This window comes from Schistocerca serialis, chromosome 5 (assembly GCF_023864345.2).
Source record: "Schistocerca serialis cubense isolate TAMUIC-IGC-003099 chromosome 5, iqSchSeri2.2, whole genome shotgun sequence".
NCBI lineage: Eukaryota > Metazoa > Arthropoda > Insecta > Orthoptera > Acrididae > Schistocerca > Schistocerca serialis.
Window position 1 is genome coordinate 700,918,070 of NC_064642.1, and position 23,142 is coordinate 700,941,211.

Sequence of the window (23,142 nt, forward strand, 5' to 3'; positions counted from 1 at the left end):
TTGCTAATCCAGATATATTTTCTGCTAAGGAAAATAATGGTTTTTATTATGTATAACTATCAGATGATGACATTAGAACTGTAAATTTCAGTAGGAAACAGCCACCATTGTCTTCTGTAATACTGACATTGTTAAATTCATTGATTTAATGAATGTATAATATACTCATTGGATACAGTGGTTAGTGGTTTATAATATTTAGCAATTTATTTCTCCATAAAATGATACAAGACTAGAACAACACTGCTACGTAAACATTCAGTTTTTTTCTTTGGTGTTTCACATTAAATCAATCAGTCAAAGAAATGGTGGAGCATTTTAAACAAATATAATTTATTGTAAATAATGCTTCATTTCCAAGTAAATGTTGTTTGTATATAAAATCCCAAGAAATAAAAATGTATAAGGTTAATATATTCTCAAGACAGGATACATCAAATGCAGCAGAGCACACCTGAACTAAAAATTAACAACACTGTGCATATTAACTGTGGTGATTAAACATTTTATTATTTACTACATTATACAATATCTGACAGTTTCACTAAGTCACATTGTAATTTCAGCTTCAATCTTTCATACAATGGAACATATTCATCTTCATTATCATTGTTGGCTAATTCTTCTTGTTTCAAATCCACTGTGTTATCTGGACTACATTTTCTGCCTACAATATCTTCAATTATTGATGTGAGATCCATATCTTCATCACCAGAAACCTTACACATGTCACATTCATCTGACAGAATGGAACAGTTGCAAAGCAGTGAACTGCTTTCACTTTCTTCACTACTTTTATATTTCTGTGTACATTCTGATTTGACAAGAGATTGAATGCCCTTTTTTAATACTTTCATTCTAAGATCAGTTTTGTTACTTGCCCGTTTGGGAGTACTCTGATAGGTTGGGGTTAATGCTCTTTTGTATTGTTCAGCAGACTCTCCAGAATTAATATCTGTTTCTAAGTTGTCAACAGTACTGATTGACAACCGGCTGAAGAACTTCTCAATATTATGGTATCCTTCTACAACAGTTTTCTTCGTAGCATTTTTCCGTTGGCAAGCTTTATCATTAACATGCTGACAACCTCCATTCTCCTTAGATTCACAGAGACAAGGCAAAGACACTGTTTTCACGGAAGGCTTTTGTTTTCTTTTGGTCTTCTCTTTTCCTGATAATAATGAATAACATATTAGCAAAATCTTATTTATGATGCACTTCTCATTTAATTACAATTTTGTTTTGTTTGAAACTGTATCTAATAACAAACTACATTTGAAATTCAGCACATTACTTAAAAAATAATAAAAATAAATAAATAAATAAAAAATAGTCTGTGATTTTGTGTGTCTATATGAATGGCCATAAAACCATATATGTAACAATACTTATCAAATGAAAGACAGCGGAAGTATTAGTTTAAATAATAGAGAAATCATCACATTTTAAGTAATTACTCCTTTTGTGGGATTTTCATCCACAACTTCATACATGGAAGTCTCTGAGGAAGTGATTGTTGCTAATCTTGCAGAAAACCAAGATCAATGAATTTGAGACATTATTATTTTTAAAGGAAAGAACCGACCCTAAGCAAATCATAGCTTCTTATCACAGTTTTTCATTTTTCATTGCCAATACAGCAAGGAGAGCACAAAACTTATCAAACTGTAATAGATGGAAACAAATACTGTAAATTTCCCACTGCACACAAAGTTAAGAAATCAAATATGTCAGATTCTATACAAAAACACAATGTAACTTTTTGAAAATGTTCTTGGTACCTTTTTTAGATTTTTCTTTTTCAGCCAAGAATTCTTGTACTACTTCAGGGTATGCTTTCTGAACTAGGTGTTGTGGTTCCACAGTCGTTAACAATTTGTCAATAGTAATGCCATCATCCATTTCAATGGTATTCATAAAACCTTCCTCATCATTCCAAAGTATCTCATAACTACAAATACCTTTAACAATCCTTTTCTTTGTTATTATTTTTGGAGAGATTTTCAAAAACCCTTTTGTAGCCTCTATTTTCTTAATTTTACCTTCACTCAAATGCACAAGATGCCATCGTGTTACCAGTGGCATGAATTTTTCAATAGCATAGCATTCTGTCCATTTCAGCAACTTTCCTGTGTACTTCTGGAAAAGAAATAAGCAAAAGTATGTCAATTGCTCCAACCAGAAAGGGCTTCAGTCAAAACATTTGCAAAATGAGATTTTGATGGATATCTTATCTTTATGGATACTTCCGTCATCCTGAGCAAAAAATTATTCAGTCCAGTGCTTAGAAATATACAAACTGAAACTTCTTGTTTAGATTTCTATGCAGGAAGGAATTCAGTCCAGGACTAAAGTTCTTCTTGCTAAGAAACTGCATTTAAGAAGGGAAGTAGGACACTTCACAGGGAAATGCTGTTAACTTCAATGTGCAAAATATACTGGGGGGGGAGAATAAAAAGCACCAGGGAACAAGTAATGTAATTTTCTGAATACATTTGTCCAGGTAACATATTTAAGTGATTAACATTGCAAGATCACAGATTAATATAAGCACGAGATAAGCCATTGCAAATTCAAAATGCTGGTACATTAATAACCAGTGTAAATGCCAAAACGTTGAATGCAAGCATGAAATTGTGCATGCATTGTGTTGTACAGCTGCTGGATGTCACTTCGTAGGATGGAGTTCCATGCCTGTTGCACTTGGTCAGTCAGCACAGGGAAGTTAATGTTCATTGTTAATGATGATGCAGTTGTCATCCGATGATGACATGTAGAAATGGAGGCAGTTCTGGTGATTGAGCAGGCCAAGGCTACATGATGACACACTGTAGAGCATATTCAGTTACAACAGTGGCATGTGGATGAGCATTATCCTGTTTGAATATAATCCTGGAATGCTGTTCATGAATGGCAGCACAACAGGTCGAATCACCGGACTCGTGTATTAATTTTCAGTCAGAGTGCATGTGATAACCACAAGAGTGCTCCTGCTCTCATACAAAATCACACTCCAGACCATAGCCCCAGATGCAGATCCAGTGTGTCTAGGCTGCAGAAAGGATGGTTGCCAGATGCTCACCTGGCCTCCTCCTAACCAGCACACAGCTATTAATGGCAACAAAGCAGAACTAGTTTTCATCAGAAAACACAACAGACCTCGACTCCAACCTCCAATGAGCTCTTGCTTGACACCACTGAAGCCACAAACTGTGCTGGTTTGGGGCCAGTGGAATGCCCGCTACAGGTGTCTGGCTCAGAGATGTCCTTGAAGTAATTGATTTGTACAGTTCATGGCGTCAATGGGGTTCCAACTACTGCTCGAATTCTGCTCCAGAAGCAGTACGATGTGCCACAGCCATATGCCGAACACGGCAATCTTCCCTCTCTGTAGTGCCATGTGACCATCCAGAGCCTGGTCTTCTTGTTACTGTACCTTCCCATGACCACTGCCGCCAGAAATCATGTTCAGTGGCTACATCCCTGCCAAGTCTTTCTACAGTATTGTGGAAGGAAAATCCAGCTTCTCATAGCTCTACTAAGCGACCTCGTTCAAACTCAATGAGCTGTTGATAATGGCATTCTCACTGTCTTAAAAATATTCTTCAGTAACACCAACTCACTACATCCAATCTCAAAGGTAACAAATGCTCAAGACTGTTAAAGTGCTTATTTAAAGCCAAACTGATTTGCGTCCTTGTAGTGTGCCACTCTCATCCAACATGGGCCAAAGTTCAACGCTGTCATCTTTTGGATGTAGAAACATGCCTACCACCTTAAGTTTTCCTTGCCCAACTCCTCCTTTGTTGCAATTTTTTTCCATTAGTGTATATAGGCTAACTTGTACAATTTGTTTATTGGAGGGAAACAGCTGGTATTGTAGGCCTAAACATTTCTTTGGTAGATAATATTTCCACTTTATCAGGACAAGAAGAAAGTAGATTAGAGAAGAAAAGAGAAAGTAAACCTTTAACATGGGAGAGGAATATTTCAAAAACAGCAAAGCTAAAATGCCAAGTACATGTTCACTATAAAGGACAATACATACCAGCTAAAATTATAGGATATGACTGCAGGAAATTTTTAACTATAATGTATGTAACTAACAGTTTCTTGAACACTATTACTAATGTCTGTAATAAACAATACACTTTATTATGATAGTGTTAACTGCTTGGATATGTTTCTACAGGGGATTCTTTTATGTTTTCAGGTGCAAGAGGTTCCAGTGTTTGATGTGAGATCCATATCTTCAGTGCTTTAGTGCTGATGATAAGGAGCTATTTCAGTACACCTTCAAAACCTCCCCTTTTTGTATAAACAAGATATTTATATTCAGTCACTTACAAACATACATGACATCCTAGAAAAGAGGATTCAGCTTGGCAAGTTGATAAAGTTTTTACTTACCATGCAGTTGTGAGCAACAACAAAAGAAAGGCATGTTACAAAGCAATTCTGCCTCTTTTAGCTACAACTGACAAGAGAGTGAAACAACTGAGAAAGTTGTCTATATTAGATCAGAGTCCAATCAAGCAATGGAAACTTCAGGTCGAAATATCAGCATTGTAGGAACAGACAAACTGCTGCTTACTGTAATGACTGCCAACTCCAGCATCTCAGGCCAAAATACAACTATCATGTAGGATGCAAGCAGCAATTTGGAGGCGCGGGGAAGGGGAAGGGATAGTAATGTATGGGTGGGGTGAGAGATGAACACTGCCTAGTGGAGTGTACAGGGTCTAGACTGCCAACAGGTGCAACATCAGGAGATTGTGGGGCAGAGAAGTAGGGAAAAAAAGGGGAGGAGCGGGGAACAATGGGCGGGTGCATTGGCAGGGGGCTGCAGACAGAGTGGGAGATGAGAATGGGGAGGAGGCGATAGGACAGAGGGGGTGGAAAATGTTGGGTGGAGGATGTGGGGACAGTATATTATTGTATGTTGAGGCCAGGATAGTTACAGGAACTGAGAATGTGTTGTAAGGATAACTCCCATCTGCGCAATTCAGAAAATCTGGTGGTGGAGAGGAGGATTCAGAAAGCTCGGGTAGTGAAGCAGCCACTGAAATCAAGTGTGCATTGTGTTCAGCTGCATGTTGTGCTACAGGGTGGTCTACTTGCTCTTGGCCACAGTTTGGCGGTGGCCGTTCATTCTCGTGGACAACTGGCTGGTAGTCGTACCAATACGAAAGGCTGTGCAATGATTGCAGCATAGCTGGTAAATGACATGGCTGCTTTCACGTGTGGACCGACCTCTGATGGGGTAGGATAAACCTGTGACATGACTGGAATAGGAAGTGCTGGATGGGTGGATTGGGCAGGTGCTAAAAAGGCACTACTATCCCTTCTCCTTCCCTGCCCCTTCCAGATAGCTGCTTGCATACCACGTGATGCTGGAGCTGGGGGTCATGTATGTGTGAAGTGTACTTGCTTGTGTGTCTCTCTTTTAGTGAAGAAGGCTGTGGCCAAAAGCTTTACATAAGTGTCTTTTAATCATGCACGTCTGCAACTTGATGTGTGCTGTTTAAGGTAAGTAGCTATCTGATTTTTCCTACATTATAAGATCAGAGCCCCAATGATGAAATAGGGAAAACTCCCAGTGTAAACACTTTGTCACCCATAATCAGAAAACTTGTCAGAGAACAATTAAATAGCTACCCAGTAAAAGAAAGCCATTCCTCTGGGAGGACAATTAAGTATTTACATACAAGACTCAATAGAAAGTTGATTCATAAAATGTTCAAGGAAAAGCATATTAACGTCAAATGTAGCTATCAGATTTTTGCTTTGTTTTTGAATGAGAACTACTACTTGTCACTTGGGTGACTTCAGGTGATGCATGCTGCTTGTGCGATGAATTAAAAGTTAATATTTGAAATCTCCATATTAATGATGTGGCAAAAAAGGTGTGTAGTGACTGTGGTGACAGTGCCTAAGAGCAAGGCTAAAAATTCTGTGAGAAATGAAGTTGAAACTCTAATGAAAGATCAATCCCATGTATAATCTCTGGCAATAGATTTTATACAGAACATTCAGTTACCAGTTATCCCAGTCTAGAAAACATTTTGCTTGCCCTAGCTGACTACTAATGAGTTTTGTATTCATGATATTGGGGAAAATAAAGTTAGAATATTGTTTATCACAAGGGATTTGCCACGAAAGGATGTAATGAGGTGTATTCTTTCTTGCATAATTACCTGCACATCATTCCAGCTGAAATTAAATGGCTACATTTGTTTTCGGAAAACTGTGCAGAGCAGAATAAGAATTTTTAACAGACATTGACTGAACTTTAAAAAATGAGCAATTCTTTCGTATCAGAGGACGTTCTTTTCTGCCCTGTGACAGGGCAATCAAATACAACCAATTGTACTCTGTGCATGAAATAACCGAACTGATCATAGAAAGAAACACACCTGCAAAATCTGAAATATGTGAAATGAAAACAGAAGATGATTTGGATTTCAAGAACTGGTGGCTACTGATTTATAAAAGACATTGCATATCAGAAGAATCTGTACTGAAGTCTGTATCATGAGACCAAAAAAGTACATTTTGGCATCAACACAATGATGCAGTTTCCATACAGTAGTAAACTCTGTGGATGTCTAAGAACATCCCATTTTGTTGATGGTATCATGAAACAGACATTCTGTCTTTCTCATCCTGGGCCTGTTTCAAATTCTACTTTTCCACCAAACTGGGCATATTCCATGGGGAAAGTTCCAGCAAAAGCAACAAAAATAAAGAACATTACTAGAGTACTCACTTCTATACCTAATAAACATCAAGAACTCTACCACAAAACTACATGTTGGCCCACAAGTGAAGTTGTTAACCCACAAGAGCAAGACGAGTCTAAAGAAACTCGAAATGGTGTATAGAATTTTTTTCTTCTCAGTTATTTTCGTAATAAATATTGATCGAAAACCAATTGTTTTACTTTATTAATACTCACAATCCTTTTGCATTCCTAAACTATAAGCATATCTTCAAAGTAATAAATGAATCATTTCCTTTTCCCCAAGAAAATGTAAAAGTGAAATGTAAAAATATTTTGGTCCATGCCAAAAGGATTTTAGTCCAACACAAAAAAACTTCCTTTTGTAATTTAAAACACTTCAAATTCATTGAAATTCTCTAAGGACTTTTGCACTCAATCAATAAACAACAGTGATTTTTTTCCTTTAGCTTTGAACTCATACAATAGTGTCCAGAATTTTTTTTTTGTTTGTTTTTGCTTTTGTTTTATTAAAACTGGGAATAATGGACTGAAGCCCTTTCAGCATGGAGTGATTCATTTAACATCATTAAGAGAACAATGCAGCTTTGTATGTGTCTGTGGGACACCGTTACAAATAGCATCGCCCAACATCGTTCCCAGGTGGAGGCGTGGGACATCTATGACTGAGACATGCAGTGTGCTGTACAGTGCATTACTGATATGTTCCCTTGTCCTGCTTACATTGGGGGCTTCTGTGAACACTGGGATAACCATGAAATTTCATCTTGAGGCACCTTATTGCTTATTAACAACGTAGCCATTGAACATAAAACCTGGCTCGTTCGCACTTCCACATGGCTGTACTGCTCTGATTTCATCAGGGCCTGCCACTCCTCAGTGTTTGCATTGTCTTCAACAACAAAGTGCATAAAACCAAATTAATGTACTTACACTCTAAACCTACACAGATAAGTTTCGGTGACACAGCATATTCAGTATTCAGGGAGACGCATATCATGCCAGCCTTATCTTCCGCATCTACCACGCTGCGATCGCTGTCATTCTACACAATCACTTTGCATGTACAACTGCTGTGCAATGTCAACATCATGTTCAGGGCTACAACCCTATTGTGGATGTCAGTGGTGGCACTTGTCATACCTTATTATACGGCTTTCCCAGTGCGTCTGTTATCAGACCATACACCACAGTGCTGAGATACACCTCAACCTAAATTTAATCTTTCTGTACTGACCAAGTGACACTGTGGTTTGCGACAGCAGAGTTGCCTTTTCTTAGGCGGGCATAGTGAATGACAATTCAAAGTTTGTTATGCTTATCTGACACCTTGCTGAACATACTTAACAATTTAGTGCCATCTTGACCCTCATACCTACTATGAGCAGGACACTGCAAAGGCAGATTGCTACAATGGGTCACTCATACAATGGAGCAACAGGCACACCAAGTGATTTACAATGAACAACAGAATACTGTGTCTCCTTTAACCTGTGGCACTGGCTATGTTCTGTGGTGCCACTGCCTCAAACCTATTGTGACCTTCCCAAGTTCCTCGGAATTCTCAATTTCTAGACCCCTCCCCCTCCCCCCCACCCCCTCGCCCCTCCTCACACACACACACACACACACACACACACACACACACACACACACACACACACACAAAAACACAAATGGGAAACTGAAAAATGCCTGGACTAAGGAGATGCAAACGGTATTCAGACACTCTAAGGAGTGTGTCATGAAGGCTGTTTCCCTAGCACCTAGCACACCCTATACCAGATGAACAGGTTACCATCACTACGGATGCAAGTGATTCAGTCATCAGGGTAGTCCTTCAGCAAGAGATGGCAGGTGACATTCAACCCCTCCATTTCTTTTCCAAGAAATTCACAGCCTCACAAATGAAATGGTCAGTATTTGACCATGACTTGGTCACAATATACAAGACTATGTGCAATTTCTGGGAGGATACTGAGGGTTATCAAGGTATCATAAATAATGAACACAGCCAACTGGCAGATGCCATGTCACCCATCAATGACTGTCAGTCCACTACAATTCCACCATCTCTGTCTCTTTCCCCCATATTCCACCAACCTCTTATCATCTGCACAGCATGGAAAACACTGTTGCCAATTACCTCTCACACATGCACATGACTTCCCTCACTCTCAATTGCAGCAAACTGGCTGAGGAGTGGAACATCTATGACACACTATAGTTCGTTCTAAGACAGACCATGTACTGTTCACTTTGTGTGTGTGTGTGTGTGTGTGTGTGTGTGTGTGTTTTGGGATCTTATGGGCGCCCAACGGCGAAGTTATCAGCGTCCTAACATTTATTAAAACAATGTGGATAAGAATGAAAACTGTCATACACGCATACACTCGAAATGACCACACTGCATGTGGATCCCAAATGGCATCGTGGCTTGTGGACAGTTGGAAAAAAAGGCACTCCAGACATGGATGAACAACAGTATAGTGTGCGGGTGAAGTTGGAGCTGTGAGGAACTTACATGCTTTGCTCACCATGAGAAGCTGGCACTGGATCGTAAGTGGCAGTTCCCCCGCCTCAGCACTGAGGCTGGGTATGGGACTGGTCCGATAAGTGCCCATGGCCAGCCAAATCCCTTCATGGTGGCCAGCATCAATGATCCGCAAATAAGAGGGCCTCGCTGACCCATACACTGTGCATCCGTAGTCCAGCCATGAACACAGAGAAGTCTGATAAAACTGGAGGAGATGCACCCTGTCTGCTCTCTAAGATCTGTGACTAAGACACTTGAGGAGTTCAGTTCCTTCAGGGTTCGGGCTTCCAAGTCCCGCAGGTGTGGCAACCATGACAATCTGGGGTCAAAAATGAGGCCCAGAAACCACACTGTGTCTCTAAAATGTAGGATGGTGTCCCCCATCTTCAAGGCAGTCAAATTAAAAAGACAACAAGAACTATCAAAATAAACACACACACACACACACACACACACACACACACACACACACACACACACATTGATCCACAGAAAACTGCAAACCCGTCTTTGTAGCCCACTCCTCTAACCACCGCACTCTAAGTTGCAAGTGGCGGCTCTTGCAACACTGGGGGAGGAGCAGAAAACAGCGAAATCGACCACAAATAAGGAGCACTGTACAGGACTCCTTACCAAAGGCGTGACACTGTTGATGGCTGTTGCAAAGAGGGTAACACTTAAAACACTGCCCTGACGAACAGTGTTCTCCTGCTCAAATTGATCAGAGAGCGTGGCAACAACTCGGGTCCGAAGAAACCGCTGAGACAGGAAAGACCGAATGAAAACGGGGAGGTGGCCACGAAAGCCCCACTGATGCACTTGTGCAAGTATACAGTGTCTCCAAGTAGTATCGTGTGCCTTACTTATATTGAAGAAAATGCCAATACAGTGATGCTAATGGAGGAAAGCCTGCTGAATAGCTGCCTCTACGAGGGTCAGGTTGTCGACCGTGGATCGATATCGGCGGAATCCACACTGAGAATGGCTAAGGAGTTGCCTGGTCTCTAAAAGCCAGACCAGACCATGGTTAACCGTTCACTCCATGTTCTTTCCTGTACAGCTAGTGAGGGCGATGCTCCAATAACTACTTGGATATGTGCGGTCCTTTCCTGGTTTGAGGAGAGGGATCAGAATTGCCTCCCTCAAAGAGTTGGGGAAGTTGCCTGTTTGCCATATTAGATTAAAACATTTGAGGAAGATTTCCTGGGATGCCGCTGACAAATGTCGAAGCTTGCAGTACCGGATGTGGTCATGACCGGGTGCAGTGTCAGAAGTCTCAGCCAGTGCCGATTCGAGCTCCCACATGGAGAAAGGGCAGTTGTAGGCCTCAGAACCATTTGACCTAAGTCCAACTTTTCCCTCTCTACAGTTGCACGGTAGTGATGAAACACTGGATCCAGGCTTGCAGTGGCAGTAGTTTGTGCAAAATGCTCAGTCAGTGTCTGAGCCATGTGTCTGGGAGTCGTTTGGAGGCAACCCTGTTTCAGCACTGCAGCTATTGGTAAATGGATGTGTGTACCAGAAATCCTCCAGATGGCTTCCCATACTTTTGTGGAATGGTTGATCAAATCCAGGAACTCCTGCCATGACCATTTCTTGCTCTCGTTAATGACACAGCAAGCCTTGGCTCTAGCGATTCGAAAGGCAGTGAGGATTGTCCACTGTGGGGTGGCACTTAAACCGTCGAAGAGCTGCATGCCTGTCCCGGATGACTGAGTGGCACTCTTCTGTCGACCAAGGTACAGGTCGCTCCTTAAGAGGGCTGAAAGACATTGGTATGGACAGGTCAGCAGCATGATGGATCACACGTATGATGTGATCCACCCATTCCTGGACGCTGTTATGGTGTTCAAAGACAGCCAACTGACTGAACAGCAGCCAGTTAGCCCTGCCAAATCATCCATGTTAGCGGCTTCTGTTCCAGCAACACACCATTCAGGAGGTGAATGCGGAGGGGGCAGCGATCGCTGGAATGAAGGTCATGAATAGAGATGGTGAGGGCTGGAGAGCAGAGAGGTAGGTCGATGGCTGAGGATGACCCAGTAGCAGCACAGAAATGAGTCGGAGTACCAGTGTTGAGGATGCACAACACTTGAGATGTCAGGATGCTCTCCAAAACTCGACCCCGAGGGCAAGTAGAGGTTGAGACCCATGGGACATGATGGGCATTTAAGTCTCCCAGGAGGAGGTATGTTGGTTACTGATTTTTAAAAGTAGTACAGTGATCAAGTTAAAAATCTGGTAACCATGTCATAAATTTTTTATGCCCAGAAAACACAAAATAAAATAAATATAATACTTACAATAAATTTAATTAAGTCTGGTTGTCTCCATGAAGTGTCTATCGGCAAAGATGATTTTGCTTGATTTTCTTGTAGATATTCATCAAGGACTGCTTCCGAAGGAAAATATGGGTCTGCTACTGCCTTTTTTCGTAACAATAGTTCAGATACAAATATTCTGAAAATAAGATACCTTATTATGTCTCTGGTAAAAGTAATTAGTGACAAGAAAGTAAAACACATGACAAGCAACACAGTAATACATGATCTGAAAGAAATGTGTGATATATCCTGTAGTGGTAATGTTACGTGATACAGTCCTTACTTATACCCATTGAAAAGAAATCATCAGTGCTTGCAGCAAAAGTATTCTTAACAAAGAGATATTTCAGCTGAGGAATTTTTTTATTCTTACAAGGGAACCTCCCCATCGCACCCCCCTCAGATTTAGTTATAAGTTGGCACAGTCGATAGGCCTTGAAAAACTGAACACAGATCAATCGAGAAAACAGGAAGAAGTTGTGTGGAACTATGAAAAAAATAAGCAAAATATACAAACTGAGAAGAACATGCGCAAGATAGGCAACATCAAGGAGATTGTGAGCTCAGGAGTGCCGTGGTCCCGTGGTTAGCGTGAATGGCTGCGAAACGAGAGGTCCTTGGTCCAAGTTTTCCCTCAACTGAAAATTTTACTGTCTTTATTTTCGCAAAGTTATGATCCGTCCATTCGTTCATTGATGTCTCTGTTCACTGTAATAAGTTTAGTGTCTGTGTTTTGCGACCGCACCGAAAAACCGTGCGATTAGTAGACGAAAGGACGTGCCTCTCCAATGGGAACCGAAAACATTTGATCGCAAGGTCATAGGTCAACCGATTCCTCCACAGGAAAACACGTCTGATATATTCTATACGACACTGGTGACAGCATGTGCGTCACATGACAGGAATATGTTGTCGACCCACCTAACTTGTACACTTAGCGAATGGGTAAAAAGATTCTTCTACCTTGCCCGATTTAGGTTTTCTTGTGGATGTGATAATCACTCCCAAAAAAGTGATGAAAACATAAGAGTTTGTCACATAAGCTGAAAATAAAAAAATAAACATTTCACTCGAGGGAAGACATGAACCTAGGACCTCTCGTTCTGTAGCTGCTCTCGCAAACCACGGGACCACGGCGCTCCTTAACTATCACTGTCCTTGATGTTGCCTATCTTCGCATGGACTACTCAGTTTGTATATTTTACTTACTTTTTTCATAGTTCCACACAACTTCTTCCTGTTTTCTCAATTGATCTGTGTTCAGTTTTTCAAGGCCTATCCACTGTGCCAACTTATAACTAAATCTAAGGGGGGTGCGATGGGGATGTTTCCTTGTTAGCTGTTTAGATGGCTCTGCATATCTTTGCATTCCTATGCAATAACATGCAGAAAGCAGACAACAATACAGTCACATAGTACTGACAGTATTGGCCAGGTTTATGGAAGATAAACAAGACAACAACTCTCAAGGTTTCTCTTGGTATCCAGCTGCAGTCTACAAGAAGTCTAAGGGTGTTACATGTATTGGTATACAATCTTTCAAGGACATTAAAATAATAAGAAATACTGAACAGTGGAAAGTCCAGATTTGAATATCAGTGATATCATGAAAAGGATAGGTTGCTATTCACAATAAAGATGGCATGCTGAGTTGTAGACAGGCATGACAAAAGACTGTTACATGTAAGCTTTTGGCCAAAGCTTTAAAAAAAAAAAGGGGGTACACACCCACACATTCTCACAAGCATGCACATCTTGCACACATAAATGCTACCTCCAGCTGTAGTGCCAGAATGCATTGAATGGGAACATTACGGATTTGGATGGGAAGGGGGATGGGATAGCAGGGTACAAGCAGGGGAAGAGAAATCAGCACTGCCTGACAGAGTATGCAGGGACTAGATGTGACAGTACAGGGCTTCCAGGTGCAGCATTAAGAGGCTGTGGGGGTGGAAGAGGGGGGAAAAACAGGGAGAGGAAAGGGAAAGACTGGTGAGTGTGCCAGCAAACAGCAGTGCCCAGTGAGGGTGAGGGGAGGCAAATTGTGAATATGTGACAGGGCAGACAGGGTAGGGCAAGGGCACAGTAGATTGAGGAGCAAAGAATGTGTTGTATGAATAATTCCCATCTGCACAGTTCAGCACAGCTTGTGGTGGACGGGAGGATCCAGATGGCCTGGGTTGTGAAATAGCAATTGAAATCAAGCATGTTATGTTCAGCTGCATGTTGTGCCATGGGGTTGACGACTTTGTTCTTGACAACAGTTTGGTGGTAGCTATTCATCCTAGTTGTTGGTAGCCACATCAATATAAAAAGATGAGCAATGATTGCAGCACAGTTGATATGACATAGCTGCTTTCACAGGTGGGCTGGCCTCTGATGGGGTAGGATAAGCCTGTGACAGGACTGGAATAGGAAGTGCTCGTGGGTGGATTGGGCAGGTCTTGCACCTGGGTCTTACGGAGGGATATGATTGGTGTTTGAATTGGGAGTGGCATAGGGATGAACCAGCATGTTGTGGAGGTTGGATGGGTGGTGAAACACCACTTTAGGAGGGGTAGGAAGGACCTTGGGTAGGATATTCCTAATTTCAGGATATGATTATAGATAATCAAAGCCTTGACACAGAATGTGGTTCAATTTTTCCAGTCTGGGGTGGTAGTGGGTGACAAAAGGGGCAATCCTTTACATCTTGTTCTTGAGGGTAGTGGGAGGATTGGGGGTGTGTGGGGATGTGGCATGGGAAATCTGTTTGCAGACTAGGTCAGGGGGTAGTGCCTGTCTGTGAAGACCTTTGTGAGATCTTCAGCATACTTTTCAAAGGAGATCCTTCCAATAGATACAATGTACCCAGGCTGTATGGGAGGAATTGTTTGATATGGGAGAGATTTTTTGGTGTGGGAAGGATGACAGCTATTGAAATGCAGGTACTGTTGGTGGCTGGAGTGTTTATTTGGAAGGAGATGTGGATGGAGCCACCAGAGAGGAGAGGCAGTCAATGTCAAGGAAGCTGGCACACTGAGCTGATGAGGACCAAGTGAAGTGGATGGGAAAGAAGGTGTTTGGGTTGTGAAGGAATGAGGATAGGGTGTCCTGGCCGTAAGTGCAGATCATGAAGATACCATCACTGAATCTGAACCAGACCAGGGGTTTGGGGTTTTGGGAGGCTAGAAATGTTTCCTCTACCAGTTCATAAACAAGGTGGCATAGGAAGGTGCTATGCGGGTGCCCATGGCTGTGCCACAGATTTGTTTGTATATCTTTCCTTCAAAGGAGAAGTAGTTTTGTGTTAGGATACAGTTAGTAAGGTATATGAAGATTGAGGCTGTGAGTCTGAAAAGATACTGGGAGAGGTAGTATTCAATAGCACCAAGAATATGAGCATGAGGGTCATTCATGTATAGGAAGGTGGCAACAGTGAAGAGTAGGGAGGCAGGTGGTAAAGCGGTGGGGATAGTGGAGAGTCAGTGACTGAAGTGGTTGCTAGATTTCGGGCAGCGGCGGGGGTGGAGGTGTTGGTCAATGAGGCCAAATTCTTTGAATGGAAGCACAATAACCAACTAAAATGGGATTGTTGGGTTTGTGAATTTTGGGGAGCATGCAGGTGGCAGCTGTGCAGGGTGTCATAGGAATGAGGAAGGAAATGGATTCAGGGGAGAGGTTCTGAGAAGGGGCTGAGCAGGATTGGAGTTTATGTTAAACTTCTGGATGGGATCATTCTGGCAGAGTTTATAGGAAGAGGAGTCAAACAACAGGTGTATGCTTTCTGCGAGGTAGTCACTGTGATTCATAATGACAGTGGTGGAACCTTTGTCTCCAGGTAGGCTGCTTATGTGAGAATCTGCAATTCAATGTGTCATGTTTGTAGTGTTGGCAGAAGAGCCAACACCGTGTTGCTAGAGGAGGCCGAAATGCACGCGTTTAATTACACGCAGACTGGCGTAAGGTCTGTAACAGGTCAGAGAAATAAGACTAGCAAAACAGGAGGTACTGGTAGAATACTTAACTTTAATCCACAATCGGTGTACATCTCTCTTGACTGTACATAATTTCCATTTCAATACACACTGGTAATGGCGCCTTGCTAGATCGTAGCAAATGACGTAGCTGAAGGCTATGCTATCGTCTCGGCAAATGAGAGCATATTTGTCAGTGATCCATCTCTGGCAAACTCTGCTGGACAACTGGGGCGAGTGCTAGTAAGTCTCTCTAGACCTGCCGTGTGGTGGCCCTCGGTCTGCAATCACTGACAGTGGCGACACGCGGGTCCGACGTATACTAACGGACCGCGGCCGATTTAAAGGCTACCACCTAGCAAGTGTGGTGTCTGGCGGTGACACCACAATGTTCATGGTGATTATCAATCTACCCTTTTTATAATATTGTTGATATAACAAATGCTGAATAATTTATAATAACTTTCAATTTACATCCAAGTCTATAGAACTGTCACCGGTAACATGAGAGTATTTTTCTGGTATCTTACTTGACACAAACACTGCTTCAGAAAAAAATTAAAGAAACAAGAATTTGAAGCATTCAACTTTTCATTCCTTATAACACCTTTTTACCTGTCTGTAAGTGGAAGACGGTCAGGATCCTGAACACAGCCAATACTTGGAGCCCCAGGACATTTAGGACAACCAGATTTTTCATGTCTTTGTTGCCGTCCGCTATGTCCACATCGGGCACATTCAGCACCACTTGTTACAGCCTCATGTGCTGCATCAAATCGTGCCAAGCAAGGATCTGCTCGCCAACCTTGTATCCTGATGTTTTACAAAAGAAAATGATTATACTTTATAAAATCAAAGCTTCTCATATTACACACAAATTGAGGTTAAACATTTTGTAAATGTCAGCTCATACATAAAGGAAGTCGAAGGCCTGTAGTTACTTTCGCAGGTTATGCAAGAAAATACATGGCTGTAACAAAATAGCAGATTGACATGGGAAAAGAGAAGGATGCAAGTTTTGAATAACTAAAAGTGTGGACCTGTTGAAACTTAATATTGTAGTGGACTAGTAAGCAGTGTTTCAAACAAAAGATGAAAATTTGAGATAGATAGATAGATAGATAAATAGATAGATAGAGAGAGAGAGAGAGAGAGAGAGAGAGAGAGAGAGAGAGAGAGAGTTCTAATCCCTTCTTTTGTATCTAAAGTAGTGTGACTCCATATAAGTTATCACCACTTAAAATTTATGATGTTTCTGCATCTACATACTTGTGTTTATACCACGCCAATTAGGTTATCTATGAGGGTTATGTATTTTGCAAATTTTTATTAGGAAGCAAAATAATGAGGAGACAAGGAAAGTTTCAAAACACAACATGCATTTCCTCACTTCCTATAGTTAAAATGCAAGTGAAATGAAAATTGGACAGAGAAATCAAAACAAGTTTGGACAATGCACAAACAGTCAATCACACTTCAGAAAAATAAATGCTGTTTTAATGGAAACAAGAATAGTGATACAGAGCAGGTCTCCTAAGCCCAACTGTAGGCAGAAATGCAATGTATGAAGGAAGTAATGTTACCACAACCACCACCAGCAACATAACATGCTGCCTTTTTCTAGATCACGTAAGAAGTATTAGACGGAAGTTTATGGGCAGTTTTTAACAGAAAATATTTGTGACACAGAACTAGGTCCAGAGAATAATCAGTTATTCTATTACTTAAAGCATCATTACAAACTAACTGTAAAGAACTATGAGAAATGTAAATCTGAGGGGAAAAAAACCCACCTAGTTCAACGACATGATAATGTTGTATGATTACACAACACTTAATAGTGCTGTGACAAGAATTATTAAGATTATTAATCAAATATATGCTGCCTCTAAAAATGATGCTTCTGTACCTAGAAATCAAACCTGTATCAGGGACCTGATCCAAGAAATTAACAACTGCTTGTCTTCCAATTCCACGAATACCTCCAGGTGTGTAATCACATCCACACAGCAAAGCCAAAGCTATTAACTTCTCCCGTCCAAGTTGTAGTTTCTGCTTAGCTTCATTCAAATTATAAACATCTACACTGAAACCTGCACTGCCATCAGTTCCTGAAGGGCTGATTGTAAAGTTACGATATACTATTTGAGCTCCATACAGAAAGCAGTCTCCATCTTGTGAAACACAACCATCCACAAGCTGAAAAGAAAGAAAAAATATGCTGGTGGATTCTTACAAGTACTATACATTAAAAATGTTGTACTGCATGTTACAATAATACACAGATGGACATTTGGTTTTTACAGTAATATCTGGTTTATAAATAAAGAATGACATCTCTTCCAATAAAACATCAGATGATAGAAACATATACCAATTTAACTTCAAGTTTTAGAAAAATGGCAGACAGTCACAAAGATATAAGAAACAGGGTGGTAAGTCTTATCAGTACAGAATTATGTCTTTACAGTAACAAGCAACAGCCCAGTATAAACCCTGAAAAGGCAACCATAAAATGGAGCTATTTGAATTTGGTACAATGTTGATGGAAGTGCTACCCTGAAATTATGACTGACAAGGAAACAGGGCCAACAAACATCTTCCTGGAACATTGAACTCTACTAAATAATAAATAAAAATACACAGAAATCCACATACAAGATTACAAGAAAAAAGTTAGAGATACAGAGAACACCGTGGACCAAAAACTTCAAAGAAATCGAGTGACTTCGATGGGGATCAAACCCAACTATGTTAGAAACTGCACAAAAAGGATACAAATGTCATGAATTGTAAATTTAGTTGAACTTACTTTACATCTACACCACCACAGTGTGTGCAGAGGGAAGTATATTTTTGGTTAGGGCATGTACTGTATACCAGAATTTTCCCACCATTCCTATTCCATTTGCGAATGGTCTGGAAGAAGAAAGACAATTGGTACTCTGTACTACTTTATGTCCACACAAATTTCTCTAGTTATCATTCTGAGATACATAAGCTAGACCACAAAATGTGGTTTCTGACTAATTTTACAATGTGAATATTTTAAATTTATGGAGAGAGTTCTATGCTTTCCCCATAGCATCTCTCACTGGCATTTTGCTGGTGGTTTTTTGGACACCCTTCACACTGACTAAACAAATCTTTGACAGAATGTACAGCACTTCTTTGAATCTTCTCTGCACGTCCCATGAAGCCTACCTGATGAAGATCCCAGACCAACTAGCTATTGTCAAGAACTGGTCGAACGAGGTTCTTTTTCTGTAGATAAGTGATTGTTCTGCTTTAAATGACTCTGGACATATGATGCTAAATACTTAACAGCTGTGATTAATTTCTGTAATGATAATCAAACAATATTCATTATTTTTGCATATTTATGTTCTATTAGATTATGTTGACAGCAAACTAGCAGCAAGAGCTGATCCTCGTGTCTTCCTGTACTCCACAATAATGTGGTCTCCCACTATATGAGCACATAACCTGAAAACAATCTCAGCGAACTATTAACATTGCCTGGCAACTATTTTATTGCGGTCAAGAACAGTAATTGTCCTGTCTCACTTTCTTGACTGTCTCTCATGACCTCAATGTCAACGGGAAGAGGTACAAGTCAATTAATAAGTCACATAATCAGTTTACCTTACACCATATTTAAATTATGCACTCTTATTTAGTCTGCAGATAGCAGCATATATGGCTTTTCATAGATCATTGCATAGCAGCCACTGCGAGATAGCAGGTGAGCTGCACGATTGTGCACCAAACAAATTAAAAACTAAACTCTGCCCGAAGAGGCCATGAAAGCTCAATGGTAATGACTGGCCACCGTGTTGTCCTCAGTGCACAGGTGTCACTGGATGCAGATATGGAGAGGCGTGTGGTCAGCACACCGTGCTCCCATCCATATATCAGTTTGCACGACCAGATCCGCTACTTCTTAATCAAGTAGCTCCTCAGTTTGCCGCACGAGAACTGAGTGCAACCCACTTGCCAACAGCACTCGGTAGACCAGATGGTCACTCATCCAAGAGCTAACCCAGAAGGACAGATTGCAGTTTTTGTGGGTCAAAGAACTGCCCACCGAGACAGTGCATTGCAAAATGCATCCCATGTATGGTAACGACTGTTTATGATGGAAAACAGTGTTCAACTGGATCCAGGAGTTTAATAAGGGAAGGCAAACCATCAGAGGTCAGAAGTATCCTGGTCATCCTGAAGTGGTGCCCACAAACCACAGTTCAGTATATAGCATAGATCATTCGTAACAACTGGAATGTGATGATGGATGACTTAGCACATGTTATGCATGAGCACTTGAAGTTCCGTAAAATTTGTGCACAGTATGTGCCCAGCGTGTTGATTGAGGAACACAAAATATGAGTCTGCTTTGTAGCACCTTGCTCAGTACTCTGAGAAAGGAGAGTACTTCATGGTACGAAATGTTACAAGGGTCAAGTCTTGGGTTTGCCACTTTCAACCAGATACCAAACGATCTTCCATGGAATGGAAATATCCAACCTCCCAAACAAAAAATTCCAAGACCATTCCATCAGCCCACAAGGTTATGCTCACCGTATTTTGGGACATGTAAAGCATAATCCTGATGAAATTCCAGCCTCACAGTGAGGCCGTGAATGCTGCAGCATACTGACCATCCTGGAGGATCTCTGACAGGCCAGGAGACCTGGTCTCCTGACAAAGGGAGTGCTTCCCCTGGACGACAATGCCAGCCCCCACACAATGAGAAACTCGGAAGCTTTTACAAACATTTCATTGGAACACTTTGAACATCTGACCCACAGTCCCCAGAGCCTTTCATCTTTTCATGACCCTAAAATCTCGTTCGAGAGGCCAACGTTTTGAAAATGATACCATAGCCAAAGAGGTTATGTATTGGCTGTGTCAGCAATCAACATGCTTCTTTGCTGCTGGCTATCAAGTACTTGTAATGATATGGGATAAGTGTCTGAATATAGAAGATGTATATGTAGAAGACAATTTATGTTAGTATTAATTTTCTAATATTCTGTTTTGGTGGTATTATGATCAATAGCTATCTAGACAGACTGATTTTATGCATTACCAAAACAACTTCGAGCTTTCTGATAACTCAGCAGGTAATATCTTGCTTTCAGTCACCTGCTTGCTTCTGCATGGCTGTCTTTACACTTCTTTGGACTTTATTCAGCATTTGTTTGTCACAAAGTACTCAGTTTTGGTTTAGTCTGCTAAGCAGCACTATCAGCTTTTTTGATAACTTCCTAATATTGCTATTGAAAATATCCAGGCCTATGCTAGTGCCTGCAGGTGGCTATGGGGTGTGGGGCGTTGGGCAGCACAACTTCACACTAATGAATCAAGCAGCAGAGGCTCAGGACCAACTAACTCAGACAGCCCAGCTGAGGACTGCGGGGGACTGCAACACACAGGCTGCAGGCTTCACTGTGATGGGGCTGAGGAGAGGCTTGGGCAGAGAGAGAAGTTTCATCTCCACATGTTTCCACACTGTGGTCCACTCCCCAACCTGTTGGGAAGCATGTGTTGCACACACATATATATTTGTCTCTCTGCTGCTTTGCACCATACAGCTCCAGAGAGGATGTTAATTTTATCTGTGGTATTCAGCCATGTGGCTTGAGATCTTAAAGCTCTTACCACATAAACAAAACTATTGGCTCACTGTGGTGTTACTTTTCATGACCTGGTTGACACAATAAACAGCACAAATAAGAGACAATTTGAACATCATACTTTTAAAACTATGTCAGGTCAACTAACTACAAGATGTTTTTGAAAACTTTTACTTCACATCCTCGCCCATAGTAGTAGTGGGGAATCTTTCTCCCACAGTATTTTTATACCTATAATTTATGAACCTACAATATCTGGTTGAAACTGTTCCAAGTACCTGAGTTGTACTTCAGTGTCACCCCCTTTTCATTCCCACCTTTATGTCATTTAAATTCCTTTATGTCATTTAGATTGTTCTTAACCCCATAATGCTTCTTTTCAGATAGTATGTAGCCAGAGTGAATTAGTATGTAATCAATAAACACAGAATTGAGCTCCATGTATAAAACAGCTTCAAACTTATTACTTTGTTAAATATTTAAATTTAAGCACATAAACAAGAGAAACTTTGGAAAAGTTTTGGAATTATGTTTGAAGTTTGTTGGAAGTTGCCACGTGACCTAACACTCAAATACTGGATGAAGACAGGCTATGTATTTGCACGTGGTGTGTTACATTTCTTTTTCACCCCCCCCCCCCCCCCCCCCTTGCGGGAGGTAGGAGGTTGTTACACCCACACAGTCTTTCCTTGCAGACAGTAAGTGATTTATGCAGAACATTTGGTTGAAATTGATTCAGTAGTTTAGGAAAAGATACTGAATGTACCTGCTGTACTTTTTTTATAAGATACATTTATTAAAAATAATTCCTGCTTACCCCAATTTCATTGAGGTGGGCACACATAGCTTCAGCTTCTCCTTTACTTCGAATGCAAGTCAGTCCCATAATTGTAAGAAGTTCCTCACACTGTAACAGACAGACTACATACCATACATATACAACTCACTACAAAAATAGGTAAGTACATTTATTAAATGCTATTATGTTTACAACTTCTTTGTAGTTCTCTACTGTAGTGCAGAGCCAATTGAAATATGTTGTGCAGTCTCCCACTCCATATTACAATTACTGAATAAAAGTTCTATGTTTATCAAATCAATGAATAAAAAGGAGGGAACTGTCAACACTTAAGTAATAAGAGGCAGAGCACTAGGTTGGTTTGTACAAGGGTGTTGTAAGAAATTGTTGTGAACATCCTGAAGGCATTTTTTTTGGTAGTTTATGAAAACAATGAAAAAGAATAATGCATAAACAAAATCTGCATGAAGTACATAACTTTATTAATAAACACACATTATCACACTTCATGCAGTATGTGCCGGAAAAGACATTCTTAAAATTTTATTGACTACTGCTTGTTTTCTCCACTTACAGCAGAACCAGTAAAATTATCAAGTCATCGTAGACAAGCTGTACATTAGCATAACACCACAATCAAACTAAAATGCTGGTAGCAACTAAATATATGAAAAAGAAAATGACATGAAGTTAGCAAAGCACTGCCCAAAATCACCAGCAACAGTTCTGCCTACAACCAAATTAACTGTCACCACAAAATGTGTTTTAATCTAGTTCTAACATTTAGATACAGGCAGCAACAAGCATATGTAAATACTTTTTTTATTTTCTTTGCAAGAATGATTTTGTAGCATAAAATGTATACTAAGATGATTCAATTTACATTAACTGTGACTGTCACTTTATATAAATTATTTTTAATGTTATTACACTGTATTATAATTATGTAATTTATATTTCTAAATTGGGAAGTAAAATAAAATTACTGGTATGTGACATATTACAAAGTCTAATCTTCACGATATACTAAAATTGTATTATCTTGTTTATTTTCTGGATTATTTGTTTGTTTGATTTTTTTTTAATCATGTGAGAGATAGAAATTTTCAGGTTTTCATATTCAAAAGGGCTTTAAGAGAGGGAGACCCT

General features: G+C 40.5%; 1 protein-coding gene across 2 annotated transcripts in view; it reads right to left on the reverse strand.

Annotated features, from left to right (window-relative positions):
- Window positions 1-449: 449 nt before the first annotated feature.
- Window positions 450-23,142, reverse strand: part of LOC126480906 (flap endonuclease GEN) — a 28,238-nt gene continuing 5,545 nt past the window's right edge. Inside the window, exons 3-8 of one of the 2 annotated variants that reach the window (XM_050104307.1) lie at window positions 22,012-22,101; window positions 17,468-17,757; window positions 16,174-16,371; window positions 11,582-11,738; window positions 1,782-2,139; window positions 450-1,171 (exon numbers count right to left, since the gene is read on the reverse strand). In XM_050104307.1, the coding sequence (XP_049960264.1) occupies window positions 522-1,171; window positions 1,782-2,139; window positions 11,582-11,738; window positions 16,174-16,371; window positions 17,468-17,757; window positions 22,012-22,101 (1,743 nt within the window). In that variant the 3' untranslated portion in view covers window positions 450-521. The remainder of the gene's footprint in view (window positions 1,172-1,781; window positions 2,140-11,581; window positions 11,739-16,173; window positions 16,372-17,467; window positions 17,758-22,011; window positions 22,102-23,142) is intronic. The other variant, XM_050104306.1, reaches the window with a different exon arrangement.